This window comes from Schistocerca americana, chromosome 2, assembly GCF_021461395.2.
Source record: "Schistocerca americana isolate TAMUIC-IGC-003095 chromosome 2, iqSchAmer2.1, whole genome shotgun sequence".
Classification (NCBI taxonomy): domain Eukaryota; kingdom Metazoa; phylum Arthropoda; class Insecta; order Orthoptera; family Acrididae; genus Schistocerca; species Schistocerca americana.
In genome coordinates this window covers 579,475,276-579,501,080 of record NC_060120.1, presented here as the reverse complement: position 1 = coordinate 579,501,080, position 25,805 = coordinate 579,475,276, and the positions used below count along the sequence as shown (strand labels likewise).

At 44.0% G+C, this 25,805-nt stretch overlaps 1 protein-coding gene across 1 annotated transcript in view; it reads right to left on the bottom strand.

Annotated features, from left to right (window-relative positions):
* LOC124596171 (putative beta-carotene-binding protein) overlaps nt 1–25,805 on the bottom strand; it is a 58,626-nt gene that overhangs the window by 21,486 nt on the left and 11,335 nt on the right. The window contains exons 3-4 of the mRNA XM_047135208.1: nt 10,241–10,388; nt 1,712–1,854 (exon numbers count right to left, since the gene is read on the bottom strand). Coding sequence (XP_046991164.1) covers nt 1,712–1,854; nt 10,241–10,388 — 291 coding nt within the window. The remainder of the gene's footprint in view (nt 1–1,711; nt 1,855–10,240; nt 10,389–25,805) is intronic.

Sequence of the window (25,805 nt, the reverse complement as noted above, 5' to 3'; positions counted from 1 at the left end):
TTTTATATAGCTATCCGGGATGGATAAGTATGTGACACTTTGATCAGATTGGATTTGGAAATACCACAAGCCTATACTGATAACAGTGAAATCGAAGAGTCACGTTTTTGTAGTGGAATTTCTTGGAGTGGCTGTATAGCCTTCAGTCAATAATCTTGTGTACATCTCGCAGAACAAAGGTCTTCGTTTCTCTATAACTGCAAAACCTCTATCACAGCTCAAAATACTGTACCCATTACCATAAACTTACGTGTTATATCTTCAAACCGTATCTGGATAATTAGAGTAGCTAGTGACATGTCGCATTTGGAACTCCATTGGGAAGCACTGCTTGGTAGAAGCACCGTGCGTCAACTTGTAACGAATGTTTGAAACATTTTCTCCATAATTTGACACTTGGAACAAATCTAGAGACATCCAACAGACTACCGAGAACCCAAAAAAAAAAAAAAAAAAAAGAAAGAAATGGCACTTAGAACGTTTTCCATTTCCACTTCTCAATACCTACCCAACCTCATAGATCCTATCAGTATGGACTTTCAAAGAATACACCCAGCTACTTTAGTCTGACACACATAATTGTAGCTTCTGCCAACAGTAAAGGGATATCTGCCGAGCGGACTAAGGCACTGCAGTCATGGACTGTGCGGCTGGTCCCGGCGGAGGTTCGAGGTCTCCCTTGGGCATGGATGTGTGTGTTTGTCCTTAGGATAATTTAGGTTAAGTACTGTGTAAGCTTAGGGACTGATGACCTTAGCAGTTAAGTCCCATAAGATTTCACACACATTTGAACATTTTTGAACAATAGGATATCTGCTCACTCGAACGTTAAGATTCAAGAACGACATGAGCTCTACCTTCCCGTCAACAGCTGCATATCCTCTTCAAGTTGTCTCTACATAAGAACTTATAATCCTGCTTAGGTGTTCAAATGATTCAAATGGCTCTAAGCACTATGGGACTTAACATCCGAGGTCATCAGTCCCCTAGACTTAGAACTGCTTAAACCTAACTAACCTAAGGACATCACACACATCTATGCCTGAGGCAGGATTCGAACCTGCGACCGTAGCAGCAATGTGGTTCCGGAATGAAGCGTCTAGAACCGCTCGGCCACAGCAGCCGGCTGCTTAGGTGTCCATTAGATCATAACAGAGTATCTGTCCCTAGCCACTGTCTTCAGACGCTTTCTTTCTACCAACAACCTAATTGTGTGTATTTTTGAGTCTTATTTGTAATAACCAGGGTGTAACGTGTATAGATGCGGGTATTTTATATGTGGTACCTTAATATTAACACACATCAGCATGTTGGCTGTTTTTTCTCTGCACTGAAGTCTTCCCACAAACACGTTACATAATTTGCTGCCTGATGTTTCCTGCGCGGTTGTACTGCATCACTAAGAGGACTACCCTTGTCATTGTAGGTTAACCATTTTGTGTCCACGTATACTTCAATACCTGACCACCTGCCCAAGGCAAAATAAGAATTAACGCGCAAAATAAGAATTAATGCCTTGCTCTTGCCACGTGTACTTGGAGGTACTAACCAACCCAAAAACATACTACTCTTAATATCTGTAATTATTAATTTGAAAGTATGGTAAATACTGATGTAAAGTTGTTCTCAGTCACCAATTAAAATATCTACAGTTCTAACTGTTGCACCCTGTATGTGAGCGATTTGTTTGTGAATGGAGTGAGATACTTACTCATCGAGTTGTTGAAGACACCCTTGCCATCAATAGGGAAGGTGATGATTTTGCCTTGTCCTTTGTATTCTCCCTCGAGAAGTAAACGCTTGAATATCACGTCGGCCTCAAAACGGAATTTTCCGCCATCATTCAGGTTCATCCTGTAACAAAACAAACAAAAGGCTTAATCTTGTGCTTCAATGATACGAGCTAACGCCACTATTTATTCGGTAGTAGGTGTTGTTTGCATAGCAGCCGGTTCTGGGGAAGAAGGCATACAGATAAGCATGAGTTTGTTTTTGTGCAGTGGATAAACAACTTTACTGACAGTGTGAAGTAAGACTATAAAGATTAAATTAATGGACAAACGATTGAGGAAAGATCTGAAATGGTCAAATGACTGAAGAAAGATCTCATACAGAAGTAAAGTGCTTGATAGGATTACAATAATGTGAGATGTTATGTAATTTATGCTTGTATTTGAAGAAATAATACGTGGGACAGGAGGAGGGGAGATGGGAGAAGTTGAGGGAAGAGCAACCTTCTGGGCAATGGCAGTAATATCATTTGTCCTTGAACCAGCAAATCGGACTTCTCTGCTTGCTTGCAGGAGAGGCTGGTGTCCCGTACTTTTGGTAGCGGATACACTGTTTGCTGTGACTTGCAAGGAATAGGTTATCTCCTCCATTCTGAAGTCGCTATTGAATACAAGCGTTGTATTGATAAGAGAAAAACAAATAAAAGGCGTTTATTGGTGCTTTTAGCACTGACAACACACACTGCGACGTAGAAGCTTTAACCTTGACTCAAAGGTGCCAACAACATTGCTCTGTGATGCTGCAAAAGCGTGGTGCCCTGCGATGTCACCATCAGGCTTAGCGACGCTTCAAACAACAAGGTATCGACTCATGCGGAAGAAAGGCCGGCGTTCAGAAGTCTATGTGAGGTATTTTGTGGGTTAATGATGTCACAATGACACCATATTTCAGCACAATTCTGTCCAGCGCCATAGTGGACGTGTCTCACCCTCTTGCCCACATTTTACCCCTTCTTTTGAGGTCTATGAGATGGAGGTAAGAACAGCGACACCCGGCGTTGAAAAAACGCAGATCTCTCACGGGTGTCCGAGGAAAGTATTACGGGCACCCTGCTACGAAGAATCGACACGAAAAGCCCTCAGGTGGTGATAAAGATCGTCAATAAACACCCCTTTTGTTGGGGCGTTTGTTACCGCACATTTCGCGCTTCGAGACGACAGTTTGCAGTGTGATGTGCAACAGGACGAGGTTCTTAACAACTCTTGACACTGCCGCACTGCCGGCACCCTCCGGACGATATAACCTTTCTCTAAGTATATTGTAGAGCAGCAATCCCCTCGAACGTTATCTCACCCCTATGGAGGGCAGTGCGACCGGAGTTTTTGGCATGGTGCTCAGGGTGGAACCACTAGGAACCGATAAAAAGCAGTTTACGATATTTGAACGCGATCTGAAGCAGCAAAGGGTGTTTGTTTCGCAACTACCTTGACGTGGTCTCAGAGGTGTTCAACATTGACACATGAGTGAGTAAAACAGCATAGGGCGCCTCTAAGACCTCAGAGTTCGACAACCCTCTCAGTGCCACCCGTCTTCCTAAAAACTGTGCGTGTACAGAGACAAATTGTGATGAGAGACAGACGTGCCTGCAGGAAGGCGACCCCATGTCACCCATCTGATTCCCCCTGCCTACTAGCAGGTACCAGAGCAGTCCCATAGCCTGCTTGAAGACGCCTAGGATTCTTGTCACAGTGTCTCTGTAGAGGTGCATTTTTGAAGTACTCAGCAATGACAGTCAGGTGGCACTGAGGATGTTACCGAAGTGGGGGGGGGGGGGGGGGTTTCTTAGTGGTACCTTTTGGAGTTTTATTCAGGCATGTGTCAGTGTCACACCCCTCCGAGATCACAACATGACCAAATGACCACATGGGAATTATCGAGTAATCCATTCTGGCACAGCAGACAATACACCAGGATACATGGTGGAATGGGCATAATCTTACATAAGAAACTGGGAAGCAGAGTCAAGGGATTCGTGCAATACAAGCCACGACTAATTAAAGTAAGAACTGAAACTAAATGAAAGGATACTCTGATAATTCAAGTCTATATTCGAACAACAGAGGAGGAAGATGATGTGGTGGAAAAATTTTATAAGGAGCTAAGTGAAATGAAAGAGAAAATAAAGTGCGAAGGGAACCTTATTTTATTTGGAGATCGTAATGCAACAGTAGTAGAAAGAACTGAAGGAAATACAATTGGTACATACGGCTTGAGACAAAGAGATGAGAAAGTAGAGAGATTTGTAGAGGTCTGTGTGCGATATAAATTAATCGTAACAAATACTACATTCCAGCAATATCCGAGGAGGAGACATATGTGGAAAGCCCCAGGGGATACACGAAGGGCACAAATAGACGTAGTGGTAAGATAAGCTTCAATAATCAGATGAAGGGTAGCAGAAACTCAAAGGATTAAAGATGAAGACGGTGAGAGGTATCTAAGCTTAAAGATGAATCTGCCAAAAATCAGTATACAGTACGAACAAACGATACCGTTGAGGATACCAGAAAAGGGGTAGAAAAGAAATGGAGTAAAATAAAAAAAATGCATTTTAAAATCAGCAGAGGTGATTTGGGGAAAAAGAAATGGGAGAATAAGAAAGAGTGGATAAGTCAGGAAGTCGTGAATATAATAAAAGATAGATGACAGTATAAAAACTCGAAGGCTGAAGAAGGAATGCAGAAATGTAAGAGCTTAAGCAACAAGATTAATAATAGGGCAAAACAAGATAAAAAAAGCATTTAAAAGAAATTTGTGAATATATAGATGATAGGCTGAAGACAGGATGAACTGACATGGCTTGCAGAGATGTAAAGAAGTTCTTCGAAACAAGAAAGGGAAAAAGAGTGAGCATTAAGGACAAAGATCGAACGTTACTATATGATGAGGAAATTATAGTGTAACGATGGAAGGAATGGCTAGATCAGTTATGCAGAGGTGATAACAGCAATCTGACTATCGAAAAGGAAGAAAGAGTAGAGCTGGATGATGTAGGAGCTTCTATTAAGAAAGAGGATTATGGGAAAGAGGATTATGAGAAAGCACTGCAGGATCTTAGAGAAAGGAAGGATCCGGGTGTTAATGGTATACAAGGAGAATTATTTAAAAAGCTGGGTAACAAAGCGAAGATGGCACTTTGTGGCTGGTGTATGATATTTACTGGTCCGTATAGTTACCAGAAGACGTTGTTAAATACATAATGGTACCACTACGCAAAAAACCAGATGCAAGGACGAGTGAACAACACTGAAAATTGAGCCTGGTGTGTCATGTATCGAAAATATGCAATGCATCGAAAGTGGTCACCGACAGTATTGTCAGGATAACAAATACAGGGATACGTATCTGAAGACCTGTACGAATTTGGAAAAGCTATGGGAACAAGAGAAGCAATATTGGCCCTGTGGCAAGTGATAGAGAAACAGCTGAATAACAGTAAGAATACATTCAAAGCGTTTGCAGATCTTGAGAAGTATTCGACAATGTCAACTGGAATGTATTAGTCAGTGTCCTTTACCAATCAGGAATAAGCATTAGAGAGAGAAAACTAATTTACAGAATCTACATACGAGAAATTGGAATAGTTCGCTGTAGTAATAAAGAAGAAACAGCTAGCATTCAAAAATGGCTACGACAAAGTTGTTACCTATCCCCATACTTATTTAATCTGTATATACAGAAGGCAATCGACTGGATGAGAGAGAAAGTAAACATATGGGTAACAATTTACCGAGATAAGGTAGACATGCTGCAACTTTCCTATGATATAGCGCTAATTGCAGAAAGTGATGGAGACCTAAAAAATCGTGAACACAGGCACTATTTTTCAGCACGTCATCATATGCATACAAGCAAGTGTTTTGTTTCACGTGTTGCAAAGTGAACCTGCAACGATGGGTCCCCAAACGTCAGGAAAAAGTGTAATAGTATAAACTTTTTGTCCGGTGGGACACTCTTTCCGACACAGTATAAAGATCTGAAGGAGAGATATATTTTGCAGAATTGTTCTACTGTTTTAAGTGTGCTGTGATAAATGCCATACGAAATGCTTTACGTAAAAGAAAGGGTATTGTTGTTTCAAACGAAATACGTTCAGTGCCAGACGTATAACAAGGTGTCGGTCGCGTTCTTTCTTCCGAGTAACATCATAAAAATGTCAACTTTATGCTATCTTGAATGTGATAATAACACTTCTGCAAAAAGTGTAAAGGCTGCAGTCCAACCCAAGCCTGTACTACTTCATGATGTGCTCATTTACGTCCAGGTCATGGCTGGTGGCTGCAAGGTCATCACTCGCAGCCAGAACTCTCGCCTGTTACGCTCTCCAGGAAAACAGGTTTTCAGCACGCCCATTAAAAGAAGCGTCTTTGGTTAGCACTTACGTTACTTCTTTCCACATTTGGCGAATACTCTCTTTAAGATAGCGAATCATAAACCACGAAATGAGTTTTTGTTTTTGAGACACTTTACAGCAGGCGTTGAAATACCAAATTACAAGGAAACTGACGAATATGCAGTTACTCAGATAAACATAACTCCGTTGAAACTGCAGTACTTAATACAGCAGTATTACCTCAAAGTGCTTAGCTGTAAACTGGCGACTTTACGACACCTCTGCGTAAAATACTACTGTGTCTTTGATATAAGTTAAGTGATCGTTGCTGTGAGGGAAGACAGCTGAAGATGAGAATTTGGACGAATGGCCTAGGTGCATATTGCAACGGACGAGCTGCGACGGAAGGGCTGGTGATACACCAAACTAATAGAGAGCTTGTAAAATGTTGGTAGTTGGTTTATTTATAGATGTTGACGACAAATTGTAATTAGAGATTAAGGGTTAAAAATTTGGCCAAGGGCTACGATGCCCGTCTATGGCCGATTTGTGCTGCTTTGCAATGGAAGGAACAGAGGCGCAAGGCAGGTGCTATTATGGTGTGCCGTTACTGTACTGTTTGATTAAAGCTGTCCAGATCCTCATAAGTAATACGTCACGAGAGTCACACAATCCAGTACAAAAGGAAACTGTTGTCAGTAGAGAAGCAGTAACAACACAATGCTTCGGCCAGGAGCGCTGAATGGATTGGAACGTGCAGTGGTCACTGAATGTCATCCGAGTAAAAATCCATCAGGGACATGTCGCCCCTTCTAAAGACGCCGAGTTGGTGAAGTGACTAGGAAGCAGTAACACGAAGGAAGAACTAGAGCCAAAGCAACGCCAGACAGATCTCATGTACTGACGGACGGGGAGGTACCGGGCACTGAGGAGGATGGCTGTAAAAATTGCATTAAATCAGGGTAAGGAATAACCCGTGAGTTCCAAAGTGCTACTAGCAGTTCAGATAGCACAATTACTGCTCGTAGGCAGTTAAAAAGAATGCGGTTCAGTGATCGAACAGATTCTCACACGCAATACATTTCTGTAGTTGTCGCTAAGCGATGCTTGATGCGGCGTAAAGACCGATGCCACTGGACAGCAGATGACTGGATATGAGTGATATGGAACGATGAAAAACCCTGCGTCCTATGGCAGTCGAATGGTAGGATGGTTTACCTCGAAGAGAACGGTCTATTGACACACAGTCAACAGGGACTTAGAAAACATCGTTCTTGTGGAAACACAACTAGCTCTTTAAGCGCATGCAGTGTTCAGTGCTATTGGCAAGGGATTTCAGATTGATTCCGAACTCTGGATTTCCGGAAGGCTTTTGACACAGTACCACACAAGCGGCTTATAGCGAAATTGCGCGCTTATCGAATATCGTCTCAGCTGAATAAAATGTTCTGGGGTTTCCAACCGCGTCAATTGCTTAATTGGGACAGTTTAAAAAAGGAAGCTATTGAAATAAAAATTACCGCAAACACCCTAAATAGAGACGGTGGCTTGCAGCTCAGGGCTGCGTGGAATCCAGCGATCGCGTGGTTGAAGAGGGCAAATCGAACGCCGACTCAAAACATGCCCATATATGTCAATGTCAGTGGCACCAGTGACGTCACAGCCGGCAGCTAGCGTATATAAGGGCTCACCAACAGCCCACTGGCAGTCACACCACTTGACAATGGCGAAGGAGTGCTTGGCCGAAAGCTCGTGTAGTTTTATGCAATTGACGGGGTTGGAAACCCGAGAACATTTTATTCAATGTTATCGCCGTGAGACTCTGCATCCATACACCGTCTCAGTTATATGACTGGATTCGTCATTTCCTGTCGGAGAGGTCACGGTTAGAAGTAATTGACGGAAAGTAATCGAGTAACACAGAAGTGATATCTGGCGTTCCCCAAGGTAGTGTTATAGGCCTTTGCTGTTCCTTATCTATATAAACGATTTGGGAGACATTCTGAGCAGCCGTCTTAGGTTGTTTGCAGATGAAGGTGACAGACGAAAGAAAAAGCGGAGGTTGTCTGTAAATTACGTAAAAAGGAAATGACTGAGAAGATGACATGTGTTTCACTAGAAATATGCCAAGCCTTCGATGCAGTAGATTTGTTTTCACGAGGAAATGTAAATGGAAACCTTTTGTCGTAACGAAAGTGCGAAGGTTTATGGACTAAAAAGGGCATCAGAAGATCAACACAAATTTCAAAACGATATAGTATGGTGCGAAAACTGGCAGTTGACCCTAAATAACGAAAAGTGTGAGGTCATCCACATGAGTGCTGAAAGGAATCCGTTAAACTTCGGTTCCACGATAAATCAATCAAATGTAAAGGCCGTAAATTCAAATAAATACCTAGGAATTACAATTACGAACAACTTAAATTGAAGGAACGCAAAGAAAATGTTGTGGGGAAGGCTAGCCAAGGCTGCGTTTTATTGGCGGGACACTTAGAAAATGTAACAGATCTACTAAGGAGACTGCCTACACTACGCTTGTCCGTCCTCTTTTAGAATACTGCTGCGCGGTGTGGGATCCTTACCAAATAGGATTGACGGAGTACATGGGAAAAGTTTAAAGAACGGCAGCACATTTTGTATTATCGCGAAATAGGGGAGAGAGTGTCACCGAAACTATACAGGATTTGAGGTGGACATCATTAAAACATAGGCGTTTTTCGTTGCGACGGAATCTTCTCACGAAATTCCGATCACCAGCTTTTTCCTCCGAATGCGAAAATATTTTGTTGACACCGGTCTATATAGGGAGAAACGATCACGATGATAAAATAAGGGATATAAGAGCTCATACGGAAAGATACAGGTGTTCGCTCTTTCCGCGCGCTGTAAGAGATTCAAGTAATAGAGAACTGTGAAGGGGCTCGATGAACCCTCTGCCAGGCACTTAAATGTGATTTGCAGAATATCCATGTAGATGTAGATGTAGTATTTGGGTTTGGCGAATGTCAGGATGGTCTTACCCACCATAATGTCTGCTGCCAACAGTGACGTGCGTAGGAGATGGTGTTATAATATGTGGATGTTTTTCCTGGTTAATGTGTGGTTCCCCTAATTGCGCTTAAGGAAACACGAAATGCATATGGACATGAACAACATTTTTTGCTTCTTACCGTAGGGATACAGTTTGCAAACAATGGTTATTTATTTCTTAGCAGAGTCCCGACCTGAACCCAATAGAACACCTTTGGGACGAGTTACAACGTCGACTTGGCTATATATCCCAGCTCCCGAAACACTACCTTCAGATGCGGCTCTTGAGGATCAATGGGCTGCCATTTCTCCTGAGACATTCAGACACCCCTCTGAAAGTCGAGTCACCAGCCGAATTCAAGACGCTATGAAGACGAAGAGTGGATGCAGCGCATACTTATGTCCACTAATAGGCGTCCGGTTAAGTTTGATCAAATAGTGTATGCTCTGTGGTACTAGTGCCGAATGACTGCTGAAGGGGCACATCTAGCGACCATCATCATGAGTAGCGTTCTCCGCTCATTGCATTTGTGAACATTTGCACTGAACACGTCTGACGTGTTCGGTGGGCTGTGGATCAAAAACGTTTTTCTCCTAAGATAGCAGACTTAACATTGTGCAATTGTTTTTACTAAGAACAATACCCTTAATCGTTTTAGATTGTCGTCTGACAGCCTCTCATGTTTGTAAGTCGAGAGGACGTCTATGGGCTACAAGCAGCTGTGACGTATCTGAAGATGACAACATAATTCAAAACTAGAATATTTATAAGAAAATATGTCGGAGTTATTGGTTAAATATGTGTTCCTTAGTGGAAATCAAGAGACAGTGGAGTAAGGTCAGCAAGGTTCGGACAGAGTAACACTATCGTTCATTATAAAATATAGATAAAAGAAAATGGGGCCTGACAGACGAAAGAAAAAGTGGAGGTTGTCTGTAAATTACGTAAAAAGGAAGTGACTGGGAAGATGACATGTGTTTCACTAGAAATATGCCAAGCCTTCGATGCAGTAGATTTGTTTTCACGAGGAAATGTAAATGGAAACCTTTTGTCGTAACGAAAGTGCGAATGTATTTTTCACGTACCTGACGTCTTTGACGATGACGTCGCTGAGGCCGTGGGCGAGAGAGTTCTTGATCAGCACCTTGCCCTCCACGTCGCCCTGCTGGTACTCCAGCAGCATCTCTCGTACCAGGAACGGGTCAATGGCAGGGGCACCCAGTTCAGGAATACCTACGGCATTAGAGAGCAAAGTAAGAATATCGTGTGTACTCACGACTCTCCTTCTCATGATCAGAAAGCTCCGTAGACAGGAACAGTTTCGGTGTCGAACAATAATCGCAGAGGTGCCACGTGTAAGGAACATTTCCAAGCATATGAGAATCACGAATGAGGCGGGCCGGATTTATGTCACCATCCGCCGGGTGGATCCCCTGTTTTGAGAATATTATACTTCTCATAGTCCACATGAAAGCGGGCTGTGAAGTTATTATTTATATTTGCAATTGACCAATTACGTTTGTTAGGTCGATCGCAAGCGAGCATTGCACCCCGCGTGAACGCAAAATGGTTATGTACAAAGCTATATGTACAGTGTTCGCTTAAAAATGATACACGGTTTGAAATAGGCCAGTTACAATGTAAAAAATTCAAATAATAGTGGAAAATTCTTCATTCACGCTTGCATTATACTGGGCAATTCATTCGAAGACGCATTCCTATAAAAAATGAGTAAATATTCAGCAAGCAAGTATACACTCAGCAACGGCACGTTTACGTGCCCCAGTTATGTCCCAGGCGAGATTCGAACTCGCTACCTGCACTTTATAGGAGCTGAAAGTCTGCCTCACAGGATTAGCGACGAACCTCGTGATTAAGATCTAAATGAAACCGAGCAGAGAGTTAGGGAATCCTAAACATGAAATGGAACGTCTACGTTCGCACGATCAGCCCTTAGCAAAAGATCTTTCAGAAAATCGTAGAATATTTTAGTCGTGCGGAAAATCCCATACTGGGTAGAAAAAAAAAATCCTCTAGAACTAGAGACAACAATAAGAAAGACTAAATTTGAGATTAACACGTTTAAAGGTGCACTTGAGCAGCTAGAGCGCTTGTGGGGTATAATCGTTTGATCTCCACACTATGCATGTTGTTAATATTGTAAGTATCGCGTGTTACGAAGATACTGAAGCTGCTGAAAACGAATGAGACACCAGATAATGAAATATTTCCTACTACTGTTCCATTGTGTGCACTGTACACTTTTAGAAAAAGAGAGCAGGTCACTGTCTTTTATCAGCCCGGATGTCCGCCCATGTTAACCGGGACTCGGTAAGGCGATAATGACTCGCATAGAAGCCTACTCGCAGATGAACGACGAGGGCTGGTAATCCGCCAAGCCCCGGTGTGGTTTTTAGGCGGTTTACCACATCCCACTAGGTGAATACCTATCTGATACCAAAGTCCCGCTATGAAACACGTTACGCAAACGTTACGGGCGCGTTTCCACACATGCACATAGGTTTAACTCTATGAGCAGCCAGATGAGGTACACAGAGATTTCTTACTGATGACCTTTGATGTTTAGCCTCTTCATACCCTTAATCACCTACAGCATCACTCTCTTTCGACTTCATGTCGGGCGATATGGGTGGCCAATTCATTCGCTCGAATTGTCCAGAATGTTCTTCAAATCACTCGCGAACAGTTGTGGCCCTGTGACATGGTGCATTGTCATACATAAAAATTCCATCGTTTTCTGGGAACATGAACTCTAGGAATGGCTGTAAATGGTCTGCAAAACAGCCGTTTCCAATCAATGATCGGTTCAGTTGAACCAGAAGGCTCATTCTACTCCATGTGAACACCACCTGCTTGCACAGTGGCTTGTTGACAATGGTGTCCATGGCTTTGTGGGAACTCCAACTCTACCATCAGCTCTTACTAACTGAAATCGGGAATCATCTGACCTGTCCACCATTTTCCAGTCGTCTAGGTCCAACCGATATGGTCACGAGCCTGGGAGTGGCGTTGCAAGCGGATGTTGTGATGTTAGCAAAAGCACTCACGTCGGGCCGGCCGCTGTGACCGAGCGGTTCTAGGCGCTTCACTCCGGAACCGCGCTTCTGCTATGGTCGCAGATTCGAATCCTGCCTCGGGCTTGGGTGTGTGTCATGTCCTCAGGTTAGTTAGGTTTAAGTAGTTCTACGTCTAGGGGACTGATGACCTCAGATGTTAAGTCCCATAGTGCTTAGAGCCATTTGAACCATTCGAACCATTCGCGTCGGTCGTGTGCTACCGCAGCCCGATAACGCCACATTTCGCCCCACTGCCCTAACGGATACGATCGTCGTATGTTCAACATAGATTTCTGTGGTTATTTCAGTCAGTGTTGCTTGTCTGTTAGCACTGACAACTCTACGCGGATACGTCCAGATCGCTATCGGACGATTTCTGTTACCGCAGTGGATTTATCTTAAGTGGAAGAGTAGAATGAGGTTCTAAGTACACCAAGAGCTTCTATAAGGAGCTGTCAAATGAGACACATATGGGGAAACAGTAAGTTAACTATTCATTAATTCAAAAGTCATCACCGTAACTGTTAATACATTTGCGCCACTGTGAGTGAAGACAGTCAACGCCTTTACGAAAAAATGTTCGCTGTTGCCTTCTCAACCACGATTGTACCCAGGCGCACATCTCTTCGTCCGAATCAAATCGAGGAGCACGAATGTTTTTCTTCAGGGCTACAAAAATATGGAAATAGTATGCACAGCTGTGTCTGCTAGAGTTCTTCTGCCACGTAAACGCAGAAGCGGCAATCTTACAAACACGTTGCACCCAGGAACTCACAGAGTAATAATGTAAAGGGTGAGAGAATGCCCGAGTAAAATTGTAGATCAGTTTCATTATACTGCGGAAGCTGGGACATCTTGTAGACTTAGATTTATGTCTACCTAGCGAGGTGGCGCTGCTATTGAGAAACTGCTATCGTATTTGATAGGAGTGGGAGTCGTCCACTAAGTCTGACGCAGGACACAAAATCCCTAGGTTCAATATCTGTATTTTAATTACTATTAACAATTTTATGTCAACAGGCATTCATTGTTAACATTCTCGCTCTGGAAAGAGCTGTTGCCGGATTCGCAGGCGAACTCGACGCCTGCTGAGTATAAATGGAGACACACTCGCAGGAAGCTCGTGACAGGGGTCAGAGGTTCTCATTTCTCTCTTTATGGATCATGGGCAAGGGACATTACGCTAGTAGTGTGGTTAAATTGAGAATTTTGGTAGTCAGTGCATTTGGAGTGGTCACGAGTCCACATGGCTTCGTGGTCAGAGTACCTGCCTAGTAAGGCAGGAGACCTGGGTTCGACTCCCGGTTTGCCACAAATTTTCAACTTCCCCATTAAAATTCCGTGTGGCTAGGGCCTTCCCGTCGGATAGACCGGTCGCCTGGCGCAAGTCTTTCGAGTGGACGCCACTTCGGCGACTTGAGTGTCGATGGGGATGGAATGAGGATGAGAAGGACGACACAACACCCAGTCCCTAAGCGGATAAAATCTCCGACCCAGCTCGAAATCGAACCTTGGCCGTTACGTATGACAGTCCATCGCCCTGACCATTCATCTACCAGGGGCAGACAACTACCCCCATAGTTTCAATCAATTCCCGCTTACAGCCAATGTCTGTAATTCCTTTGAGTCATATCTCATTCTTTCGATTCTCATTTGCTGATTCCGTTTCCAAACGTCGATCCTAGACGACGTGACGATGTCAAGCGTTCTACGCAGGTAACTAACCTGTCACAAATATCTCTTCGCAACGTTTTGTCATATCCTAAAATACCTCCATATTCCCTGACAGGCTACGAAACTGATTTCTCCCCGATATGGCTACAGCAGCTGCGACTAACATTTTATTTGCAGGAGATAACTTCTGTACAAAATGTTCCTAATCATTTCAAGAAGCAGGGTCCACTATTCCGAGGAGATATTAGGCCTTTATGTTTATATTTACAGCTTCTGGCTGGTGAGTACAACTAATTAACAGATATCTGCAGTAACGAACTCACTCACTAACCTGGCAACTACGTGAACGCTTTAAATCCAAATGAGAGCAGTTCTTATACTACCAACTGGGCATTGCGATCTGAAAGCACCCTGACAGATATTTAACGTCTACCACTGTTTTGCCTTAATGTCGTATAGTATGCACTGGCTAAGCTGTAAGAGACAATTACAGACTCTTGTCACCTACCGTTTGCCAGCCAACACCTGAAACATTCTTTTGTTTGTAAAAAATGAGGCAGTCACCTCAGCTCACAAGATGATAGCTTCCTGAAGCGAGAAATGACTGCGATACTTTGTATGCGCTGTAAACTGTGCTGTGTGGAGTTAGGGGTCTCCACTTTGTGTCGCAACACAGAGAACACGTTCGCCTTGACACGTCTGCGTGGTGCTCCACCGCAACGCAGGCAATGCTCTCAGCCACACTGGTGGCCATGGGCCCGCGACCATCCACAGCTGGGAGACCGCTCGAGGCTTTCACCTCGTGCTCGGAGTCCACCGGCGAGCTAGCGGCTTTACACGAAATGTCTCATCACAGGAGGTTCCAGATAAACTCGACTGTGTCGACGTGTTAGCTGTTTAAATTTAGTATTCATTTCACTGTAGCTAGACGCTTCAACCCATGTCTAATGACGAAGGCTCAGCAACATACCGGACGTATTTGGATGAAATCAAGAGGAAAAATAGTATCTCTTATAGAGGTAGAGGGAAAAAAAGTCGCAAATCGGAAACCACAAGCTTGGGTGTAACTGCTATATACAGTATCAACAGGAATCCAAACAAAAATGTTTGGTTTATGAAGAATAAAACTGCACAGAAAATGTAATAAAGATCGACTTCGGTCATAAATATTCGTGATTCATTGTATGTAGTTGTGGGACGGTAATTTACACAAAATTACTGTACATTTTAGTGTATATTTCTAAGCTCTCGGCTTGACCAGCTTTGAAAAACTGAAACATTTATCCGAAATACAAAGGTTCAAAGGTATCCTACTTGCACATGTAAAATATGTGACTAAAATACGGTGTTAAGCGAAAACACAGCACGGAGAAACAGGTTGTAAAGTGTCCCCGTTATGATCATATGGATTCTGGGAACCCCATATTGAAGTACTGAAACAAGCAAAAATTTTTTGCACGATAAATCCTGTCTGAGGCGTAAAATTAGTTTTGCGTTGTTTCGGTTTCACATAAGTAAATTATCCATATTTTACTGACCAATACGTTTCGTGTAAGGCAACCAGGAGAAGTATTTTCGTATAAGAGCATAAAAAACACAGCCGGCCGTCGTGGCCGTGCGGTTCTAGGCGCTTCAGTCTGGAACCGCGTGACCGCTCCGGTCGCAGGTTCGAATCCTGCCTCGGGCATGGATGTGTGTGATGTCCTTATGTTAGGTAGGTTTAAGTAGTTCTAAGTTCTAGGGGACTGATGACCACAGATGTTAAGTCCCATAGTACTCAGAGCCATTTGAACCATTTTTGAACAAAAAACACAAATATGTGCTTGTTTATTGAAAAGACTCTGACTGAAAAGTGGGGTTCCAGCTGCTTCGTTCTATCTTCCTCAGCTCCTTTAAAAACTTCGCAAAAATTTTGGCACACAAACTAGTTTGCGTTTTTCTTTATGCTGAGAGAGTAAAAGACTGTAGCTGTGGGAAAGAAGCAGAAGTAATAAATACTGGAAAATATTCTGACAATGGTTGGGGTATAGAAAGAGCGAGGGAGGCAGTGGAAATGTAAGAGAAAGAGAAAGCACAATGACAGTGGAACATAGGTGACAGTGACAGAGCAATTCCAGGAAAAGAATGAAGGAGACCGTGCCAATGGGAGAGGAATAAAGAAAAGGAGAAAGTGGATATTGTTGAGAGTGAATGATAATGACAGTCTATGACAGTGACAACGAGGAAGAGAGATGAGGTGGTGAAAGTGAGAAGAGACAGCAGAAATGAGAAGGAATGAATGAAACGGTGTCAGTAAGAGAGAGCAAGAGGGAGATAGCGACAGTGAGAGGAGACAGTGAGGAGATAGTGACAGAGAGACGCAATGAGTTAATGACAGCGAACTGAGCTGAGTAAGTGAGACTGGGCCAGTGGGGGTGGATGGGTATGTGCGACTTACAGCGATGGGCTAATGAGTGTGAGCGAGTTACAGTTCAGGGAACTTGTGAGATTTAGAGGAAGCTGCATTTTAGAAAGAGAGCGAATATATTTGCATGGCAAGTGTTTTGGGAAAATTTTTAAAGGTGCGCAGGAAGCTAAAATGAGGCAGCTGGTACCCCACTTTTCAGTCAGAGTCTTTTAAATAGGCACCGTCATATTTGCATTTCTTGTGCTCCGATAGGAGCACTTTTCCACTGGCGTATTTTGTCCGTAATATGCAATAGCAATACATTGGCTTTAGAGTGTCAGAGAGCTGTTGACCCACGACTGTATAGGGACCAAAATGTCAGTAAAGGAAGAGCGCGTCAAGCAGATCGGAAGCAATAGTATCCTTTTACCGTAAGTATTAAAAATTTCATGTTTAGTCCCCAAAATATTCTTCGGACTAGGAAATGCCTGACTAAAAAAAATTATTGGTACTGTAACAGAGGGACACTCAAGTTTAAATGTGGGCAACATATCATCGTAAACTTATTTCTTCCAGCAGAAGATGATTTATTTGGTTCGTGTGTTACCACACTAAATGCCATAATGCAACGAAACAAGAATCTAAAATCTATTAAATAAGAATAAGTACGTTGTAAATGGACAGTCCCTTGTTGTGGTCCTCAGTCGAAAGACCGACTTGATGCAGCACTTCGCGTTAGTTATCCTGTGCGAACCTCATTACCTACGTAACTATTGCGACCTATACCCGTTCGAATCTGCTTACAGTATCCAAGCTTTGGTGTCTCTCTCTACAATTCGCTCCCCTCCATTAACAAGTTAACTATTGCCTGATGCGTCAGGATTTGTTCTCTTGACCTACTCCTTTTAGTCAAATTGTATGATAAAGTCCGTTTCATACCAATCACATTTAGTACTTCTTTGTTAGTTACTGACCCACCTATATAAACTTCTGTACTGTTTTGTGGCACCACATTTCAAAGACTTCTATACTCTTCATGGCTATTCGGTTTGTCTTCCACCTTTTACTGACATACGAGATCACACTCCACAAAGACTTTCAGGAAACACTTCCTATGATTTAAATGTGTATTGGTTGATGATACATGTCTATTTGTGAGAAAACTATTTCTTGCTGTGATCAGTTTACGTTTTAAATCTCCTTATGCCATCATCAGTTATTTTCCTTCGCAATAGCAAAACTCGTCTACTTCTTTTAATGTCTTTTTCTTCATCTAATTCCTCCAGAAACTCGTGATTTAAGTCAGTTACACTCTTTTTCTCTTGTTTTAATTTTCTCGATTTTCACCTGAAAACACCGTCTCAAGACTCTCCATTCCATCTAACTGAGTGTCCAAATCCCTTTCTGTCTCTGACACAACTACGGTATCATCGGCAAACCTGAAAGTTTTTGTTTAATCTCTGTGAACTTCAATTTCTTCTCCAAAATTCTCGTTGGTGTCCTTCTTAGCTCAATGTACCACGAACTTACTTTAAAGATGGAATAACATAGCGAATAGGCTGCCACACTCAGTCTCTTGTCAATTGCTGCTTCACTTTTCTGTCCTTTAACTCTGCAACTTACAATGCTATAAGCAGCATAACACATGACGACACGAGCAAGCTATTCTTCTCAGCACTCACATCCAATGACGTCGGATTAGAAACAGTCATCGTAATATACAGGGTGGTAGGTAAGCGTCAAACGAAAAAACTACAAAGAACTAAACTTGTCTAGCTTGAAGGGGGAAACCAGATGGCGCTATGGCTGGCCTGCTGGATGACGCTGCCATAGGTCAAACGGATATCAACTGCGTTTTTTTTAATAGGAACCCCCATTTGTTATTACATATTCATGTAGTACGTAAAGAAATATGAATGTTTTAGTTGGACCACTTTGTTCGCTTTGTGATAGATGGCGCTGTAATAGTGACGAACGTATAAGTACGTGGTATCACGTAACATACCGCCTGTGCAGACGGTACCGTGTAAAAACGGACCGTTCACCAATTGCGGAAAAGGTCGATATCGTGTTGGTGTATCGCTATTGTGATCAAAATGTCAAACAGGCGCGTGCTATGTATGCTGCTCGGTATCCTGGACGACATCATCCAAGTGTCCGGACCGTTCGCCGCATAGTTACGTTATTTAAGGAAACATGAAGTCAAACGTCAACCACGACCTGCAACAAATGATGATGCCGAAGCAGGTGTTTTAGCTGCTGTCGCGGCTAATCCGCACATCACTAGCAGACAAATTGCGCGAGAATAGGGAATCTCAAAAACGTCGGTGTTGAGAATGCTACATCAACATCGATTGCACCCGTACCATATTTCTGTGCACCAGGAATTGCATGGCGACGACTTTGAACGTCGTGTACAGTTCTGCCTCTGGGGACAAGAGAAATTACGGGACGATGACAGATTTTTTGCACGCGTTCTATTTAGCGACGAAGCGTCATTCACCAATAGCGGTAACGTAAACCGGCATAATATGCACCATTGGGCAACGGAAAAACCACGATGGCCGCGACAAGTGGACCATCAGCGACCTTGGCAGGTTAATGTATAGTGCGACATTATGGTCCCCATTTTGTCGATGGCAATATAAATGGTGCAATGTATGCTGATTTCCTACGTAATGTTCTACCGATGTTACTGCAAGATGTTTCACTGCATGGCAGAATGGCGATGTACTTCCAACAAGATGGATGTCCGGCACATAGCTCTCGTGCAGGTGAAGCGGTACTGAATAACATATTTCATGACAGGTGGATTGGTCGTTCGCACGTTCACCGGATCTGTCGTCCCCGGATTTCTTTCTGTGGGGAAAGTTGAAGGATATTTGCTATCGTGTTCCACCGACAACGCCTGACAACATGCGTCAGCGCATTGTCAATGCATGTGGGAACATTACGGTAGGCGAACTACAAACTGTTGAGAGGAATGTTGTCACAGGTATTGCCAAATACATTGAGGTTGACGGACATCATTTTCAGCATTTATTGCATTAATGTGGTATTTACAGGTAATCACACTGTAACAGCATGCGTTCTGAGAAATGATAAGTTCACAAAGGTACAGGTATCACATTGGAACAACCGAAATAAAATGTTCAAACGTACCTACGTTCTGTATTTTAATTTTAAAAACCTACCTGTTACCAACTGTTCGTCTAAATTTGTGAGCCACATGTTTGTGACTATTACAGCGCCATCTATCACAAAGCGAAGAAAGTGGTTCAGTTAAAACATTCATATTTCTTTGCGTACTACACGAATATGTAATAAAAATGGGGGCTCCTATTTTAAAAAACGGAGTTGATATCCGTTTGACCTATGGCAGCGCCATCTATCGGGCCAACCATAGCGCCATCTGGTTTCCCCCTTCAAGCTAGACAAGTTTCGTTATTTGTAGTTTTTTCGTTTGACCCTTATTTCGTGAGATATTGGGCCCAGTCACGATCAATGGACCACCCTGTATACACTCAAAGCAGCACTTTAGTAAGAACAGCTTACGATTGCAATTTTCAAGGAAAAGAAGAACAAGTGTTTCATGTTCCCAGAACTAAGTCTCTTGCAGCTATTTTAGATCGTTTGGCAGCCTAGCCGCACCTCTTTGTCACATTTTTATTGCTTTCTCCATTTCACTTTCGACCTCGCCACCACGCGATACCTGCGGCCCGGATTCGGCACGGTTTGCGGGTACTTTCGCTGCCCGCCACGCGGTCTCCCTGACCCACTCACCTGTCGCGTCGCGGACTGGGCCACCGCGCCACCGCCAGTGCAAGCGAATCGTTCGCGTATCCGAACGCTCAGTCGCACTGGTTCGAAACAGCCCGCTTACCGGGAACAGCTGAGGCACATGCTGGCTACCATCTACCTTCCCTTCTTACAGGGTGACAATTATTGAACTACATGAAAAAAACGTAAAATTAGCTTCAAACTACGGTGTGCAGACACTTTATTTAACATGTAAACGTCATTACAAATATTCGGATTTAGGTCAGGACATGTTCGACGCGTCTGCCATCATTGGCGATGTCGTGGCGCAGACGTCGAAATTCTGCATGACCCGATGAAGTGTCGGAACATCGATGCTGTCGATGACATCCTTAATGGCTGTTTTCAGCTGGGCAAAGGTTTTGAGGTTATTGCTGTACACCTTGAGTTTAATATAGCACCACAAGAAAAGAGTCGGATGTGTTCGGATACGGAGAATATGGCGGCCAATCGAGGCCAGAGTCAGTGGCCTCTGGCTGTACCAGGGCCAGAATGCGGTTCCTAAAGTGCTCTTCTAGGACATCAACAACTCTCCTGCTTCGATAGGGTCGAGCTCCGTCTTGCATGAACCACGGCCAAATCAGGGTCATTTTGGATAATGGGGAGGAAATAATTTTCCAATACCTTCATGTACCGTTTGGTAGTGACAGTGCCATCAAGGAATATGGAACCGACCATCCTATGACTGGGCATTGCACACCACGCAGTCACTCGTTGAGGACGCTCAGTCCCCCAAATGTGCCAATTTTGCTTACTGACGAACCTATCTAAATGAAAGTGGGCTTCGTGGCTAAACCGAACCATACATGCGCATACTAATTCCCATCATACCCCGCGGCCAACCGTCCAGTTTCAACGTCCTAACGCAAACCGTTTAGAAGTTATGACGATTTTATTTCATATAGTTCAATAATTGTCACCCTGTACTTTTAAGCAGTCATGTCTTTCTCCCTATCTCTCATCATTATTGTAACAGAGAATAGTAAATGAGAAACAGTTTAAATTAAGGCCTAACAGTGACTGTTACGAACACCAATTGAAAAACACAAATATGATAACGAATCATTCTTATTGAACCTCCCAGCGTACGTTTCTGAAGATAATATTTTCATCATCAGATGTCTGAAGGAGATACACTGCCTGACCGAAAGTACCCGGAAAGATATTAGTAAACATCAGTGTGGGGTGGGACCACCCGTCGCCTTTATGACGGCTTGAGCTCTGTTGGGAACGCTACCAATGAGGAATGGCAGCCCATTCTTTCCCAAGGGTCGATGACAGTGTAGGTAGCGACGATGGACGCTAGGATGTGGAGCGTAGTCGCAAAGGTGCTCCATCAGGTTGAGGTAGGGATTCAGGGCGGCCGCTCCATTTCAGGAGTGTTACTGTGCACATACCATTGCCTCAAGGATGCTGCTTTACGATAGGGTGCATTGTCATGATGATACAATCATCGTTCCGGTAAGTTCGTCTACTGAACGCAGTATACAACGCTGTAAAATGTACTTATATCCTTCATTTGCTGTTTTCTTATGCGAAACAAGGGGTCCACACTATAACCCCGATAAAGACCCAATCATCGCAACGCAACCTCCTCTGTACTTCTCTGACGGCACCACACATGATGGTAGGTAAGTTTCTCATGGCGTTCGCCAAACCCAAACTTTACATCGGATTCGCGTCGGCGTCATTCGTCAATCCAAAGCACTCGTTTCCAGTCATTAGCTGCCGAGTGGTGTCGCTCTTTACATCATTTCAGGCGTCGCTTGCACTGACAGCAGAAGCGTGTGGTTTATGAGGAGCTGCCCAATCATTCTACCCATTCTTTTTAACTTCCTATGCACAGTCATTGTGCTACGTGGACTGCTGGTAGGACTCTGGAGCTCACGACTGAGCCATTTCTCTGATTTCACGCGATTTTTACAACCACCCTCCGCAATCCTCGGCAGTGATTGTCCGTACACAAGTTCCTGGGTTGTTGTTGTTCCTTCACGTTTCCACTTCACAGTCACATCACCAACGGTCGACTTGGGTAGCTTTAGAATGGCTGAAATGTCCCTGAAGGATTTTTTACTCGGATGACATCCAATGAGTAGTCTAGTTCGAACTGAGCTCTCTTGACCGGCCGGTTCTGCTGTTACTGCTTTTGTACTGACGATGTAGCACTCCCCGCCTCGTTTTATGCTAGTCTATCTTTCGTGACATCTAGTGGCCAATTCCTTAATACAAGGGTGTGCGGATACTTTTGATCAGATAGAATATAATCCTACGAATCGCCTAATGGGAAGACCAGTAGTACTGAATACCTGATTATAATAGTATAATACTCCAAAGTACATAATGGGAACTTCAGTAACAGTGAGTACCTGGTGATAGAGAAGTCCCCCGAAATCCACGCCCGACAGAGAAATAAAGGTGAATACTTGGTGATTGATGTAAAATTCTAGGAAGCGTGTATCGGGGTATTCAATGGGAGATTATTGTACTTTACTTGGTATAATAGAAATCTTGGCGATGTGGCGGTACTTCTGTTTCTAAGTAAGTACTGTTGACTGCAGTCATGGACTTCATTACGACCACGTAACGCGATTTTGGAAATGTGGAAATACAAATACAATTCTGCCCAAAATTCAATAATGAGTTAGATAACGCAAAATAATATACTAAGAGCTCTGTTGAAATGAATGTTAGAGCGAGAACATGTTCCCTGAGTTCTTCCAGTCATGCAAACACGACACGACTTCACATTGCGTCAAGCCAGAATGACTGTAGCGCCAGATGTGGCTGGGCACGCAACACGAGAAAGTTGAGGGAACGGAAGAATACAACACGTGTCAATGAGCGATGGTGCACTATGGTGGTGTTCTCCATTACAGCACTGCCCGTACGCACCATCTTTATGACTTTAAACAGGAGAGAACCATCGGGAAACTGGAAGGAGTACAAAGCGTGACGCCGGCCGCTATGGTCGAGCGATTCTAGGCTCTTCACTCCGGAACCACGCGGCTGCTACGGTTGCAGGTTCTAATGCTGCCTTGGACATGGATGTGTGTGATGTCCTTAGGTTAGTTAGGTTTAAATAGTTCTCAGTCTAGGGGACTGATGACCTCACATGTTAAGTCCCATAGTGCTTAGAGCCATTTGAACCATTTGAACAAAGCGTGACGAGTTCGACATTGCTCACAGCACTCTTTCTGGTGCTTGGGGAGGGTTCTGAACCACAGGCACTGCTGCCCGAAGGTAAGGAGGTGAGCTAACACGGTCAGTTACATCAGCAGGAGACCGCTACAACGTGCAACAGGCAAGAAGGGATCCATGTGTAACAGCGGGCGCTACTGCAATTACATTTATTGGGACTGCAAGGCACGCAGTCTCACGCTCCACACGGGCATGCGACTGATGGTGGTGGTCTCTTTGCACGACGGCAAGTATTTTGTGTTCCGTTGGTTCCTGCACATCGGCGGCAACGATTGCGATGGTGTCAGGAGCACAGGGACTGGACCAGCGAGACACGGGGTCGTGTGCTCTTGTCGGATGAGAGAAGATTCCGCCTGAGTAAAGGGTCTCATTTGGCGAGAGATTGGAACACGCAGTACACCCAGGAACACTGTTGAATTTGACCGGTTTCATGTAGAGGGCCGAAGTGTTCCAAGGGCGTACTGACATCCAAATCTTCGAATACAGCACAATCATTTATATTCTCTTGTACTTTCGTAATCATTCTCCTAATGCCACAGAACCGTTTTCAGACAAACTTTTATGGGATAGATCTGACAAACATATGAAGCATGTGTGATCATATAGGCACGTTTATCAATTCTACACACATAAAAAAATGTTTTTCATCACCCCGGTTTCCAGAACGACTGAAGATAGACGTTGACTGTGGGTATTGTATCAGACACAGTCCCTTTGACTGTTCAGAGAGGTCACTAAACCCGCCCAAAGATGTAAACAACCATACATGAGCAGCGCCTATTAGACGGAGGGCGTCCGACAGCCGATCAGTTCCAGTCATTCCACAAGGAAGGAGGTACACGGCTTGTGTTTTCTGTAGTTCAACCACGCCTAGACAGTCAAATCCGCGGTTCGATCGCGTCTGCGTTGTTACTTTGTGCCAGGAAGGTCTCTCAACAAGGGAAGTGTCCAGACGTCTCGGAGTGAACCAAAGCGATGTTGTTCGGACATGGAGGAGATACAGAGAGACAGGAACTGTCGATGACATGCCTCGGTCAGGCCGCCCAAGGGCTACTACTGCAGTGGATGAACGCTATCTGCGGATTATGGCTGGGAGGGACACTGACAGCAACGCCACCATGTTGAAAAATGCTTTTCGTGCAGGCACAGGACGTCGTGTTACGACTCAATGTATGCAATAGGCTGCATGATGCGCAACTTCACTCCTGACGTCCATGGCGAGGTCCATTTCTGCAATCACGACACAATGCAGCTGGTACAGATGGGTCCAACAACATGCCGAATGAATCGCTCAGGATCAGCTTCACGTTCTCTTCACCGATGAGTGTCGCATATGCCTTCAACCAGACAAACGTCGGAGACGTATTTGGAGGCAACCTGGACAGGCTGAACGCCTTAGACACACTGCCCAGAGAGTGCAGCATGGTGGAGGTTCCCTGCTGTTTTGGGGTGGTAGTACGTGGGGCCGACGTAAGCCCCTGGTGGACATGGAATGCGCCGTAACGGCTGTATAATACGTGAGTGCCATCCTCCCACCGATAGTGCAACCATATCGGCAGCATATTGGCGAGGCATTCTTCTTCATGGACGACGATTCGCGCCCCAATCGTGCACATCTTGTGACTGACTTCTTTCACGATAACGACATCGCTCGACTAGAGTGGCGAGCATGTTCTCCAGACATGAACGCTATCGGACATGCCTGGGATGGATTGAAAAGGGCTATTTAATGACGATGTGACCCATCAACCACTCTGAGGGATCTATGCCGAATCTCCGTTGAGGAGTGGGACAATCTGGACCGAAAGTGCCTTGATGAACTTGTTGATAGTATGCCAAGACGAATACAGGTATGCATCAATGCTAGAGGACGTGCTACTGGGTATCAGAGGTACCGGTGTGTACAGCACTCTGGACCACCACCTCTGAAGGTCTCGCTGTACGGTGGTACAACATACAATGTGTGGTTTTCACGAGCAATAAAAAGGGCGGAAATGATGTTTATGTTGATCTCTTCTGTACAGGTTCCGGAACTCTCGGAATGGAGGTGATGCAAAACTTTTTTTGATGTGTCTGTATAACTACCTTGAAATTCACATTTAAGTGCCCATTACAAGTTTCTTCGAATCACCTTCAGACTACTTGTCGAACAACGCACAGAAGGAACAGAAGACTTAAACTTCCTTTACGAGCTCTGATTTCTCCTATTTCTCCCCATGTAGATTGGGACAGCAAAATATTTTCAAATTCAGAAGAGAAATTTGATGATTGAAATTTGGCGAAAAGATCACGTCGCAAAGAAAAACGCCTTTGTTTTAACGAGAGCCACCCCAGCTCGCTTATCATATCTTTGACACTCTCTCCCCTATTTCGCGATAACGAAAAACTAGCTGTCATTCATTGGACTTTTCCGATGTCCTTAGGCAATTCTATCCGGTAAGGATCCCATAACGGACAGTAATACTCTATCAGAAGACGGACAAGCGAGCTGTCAGT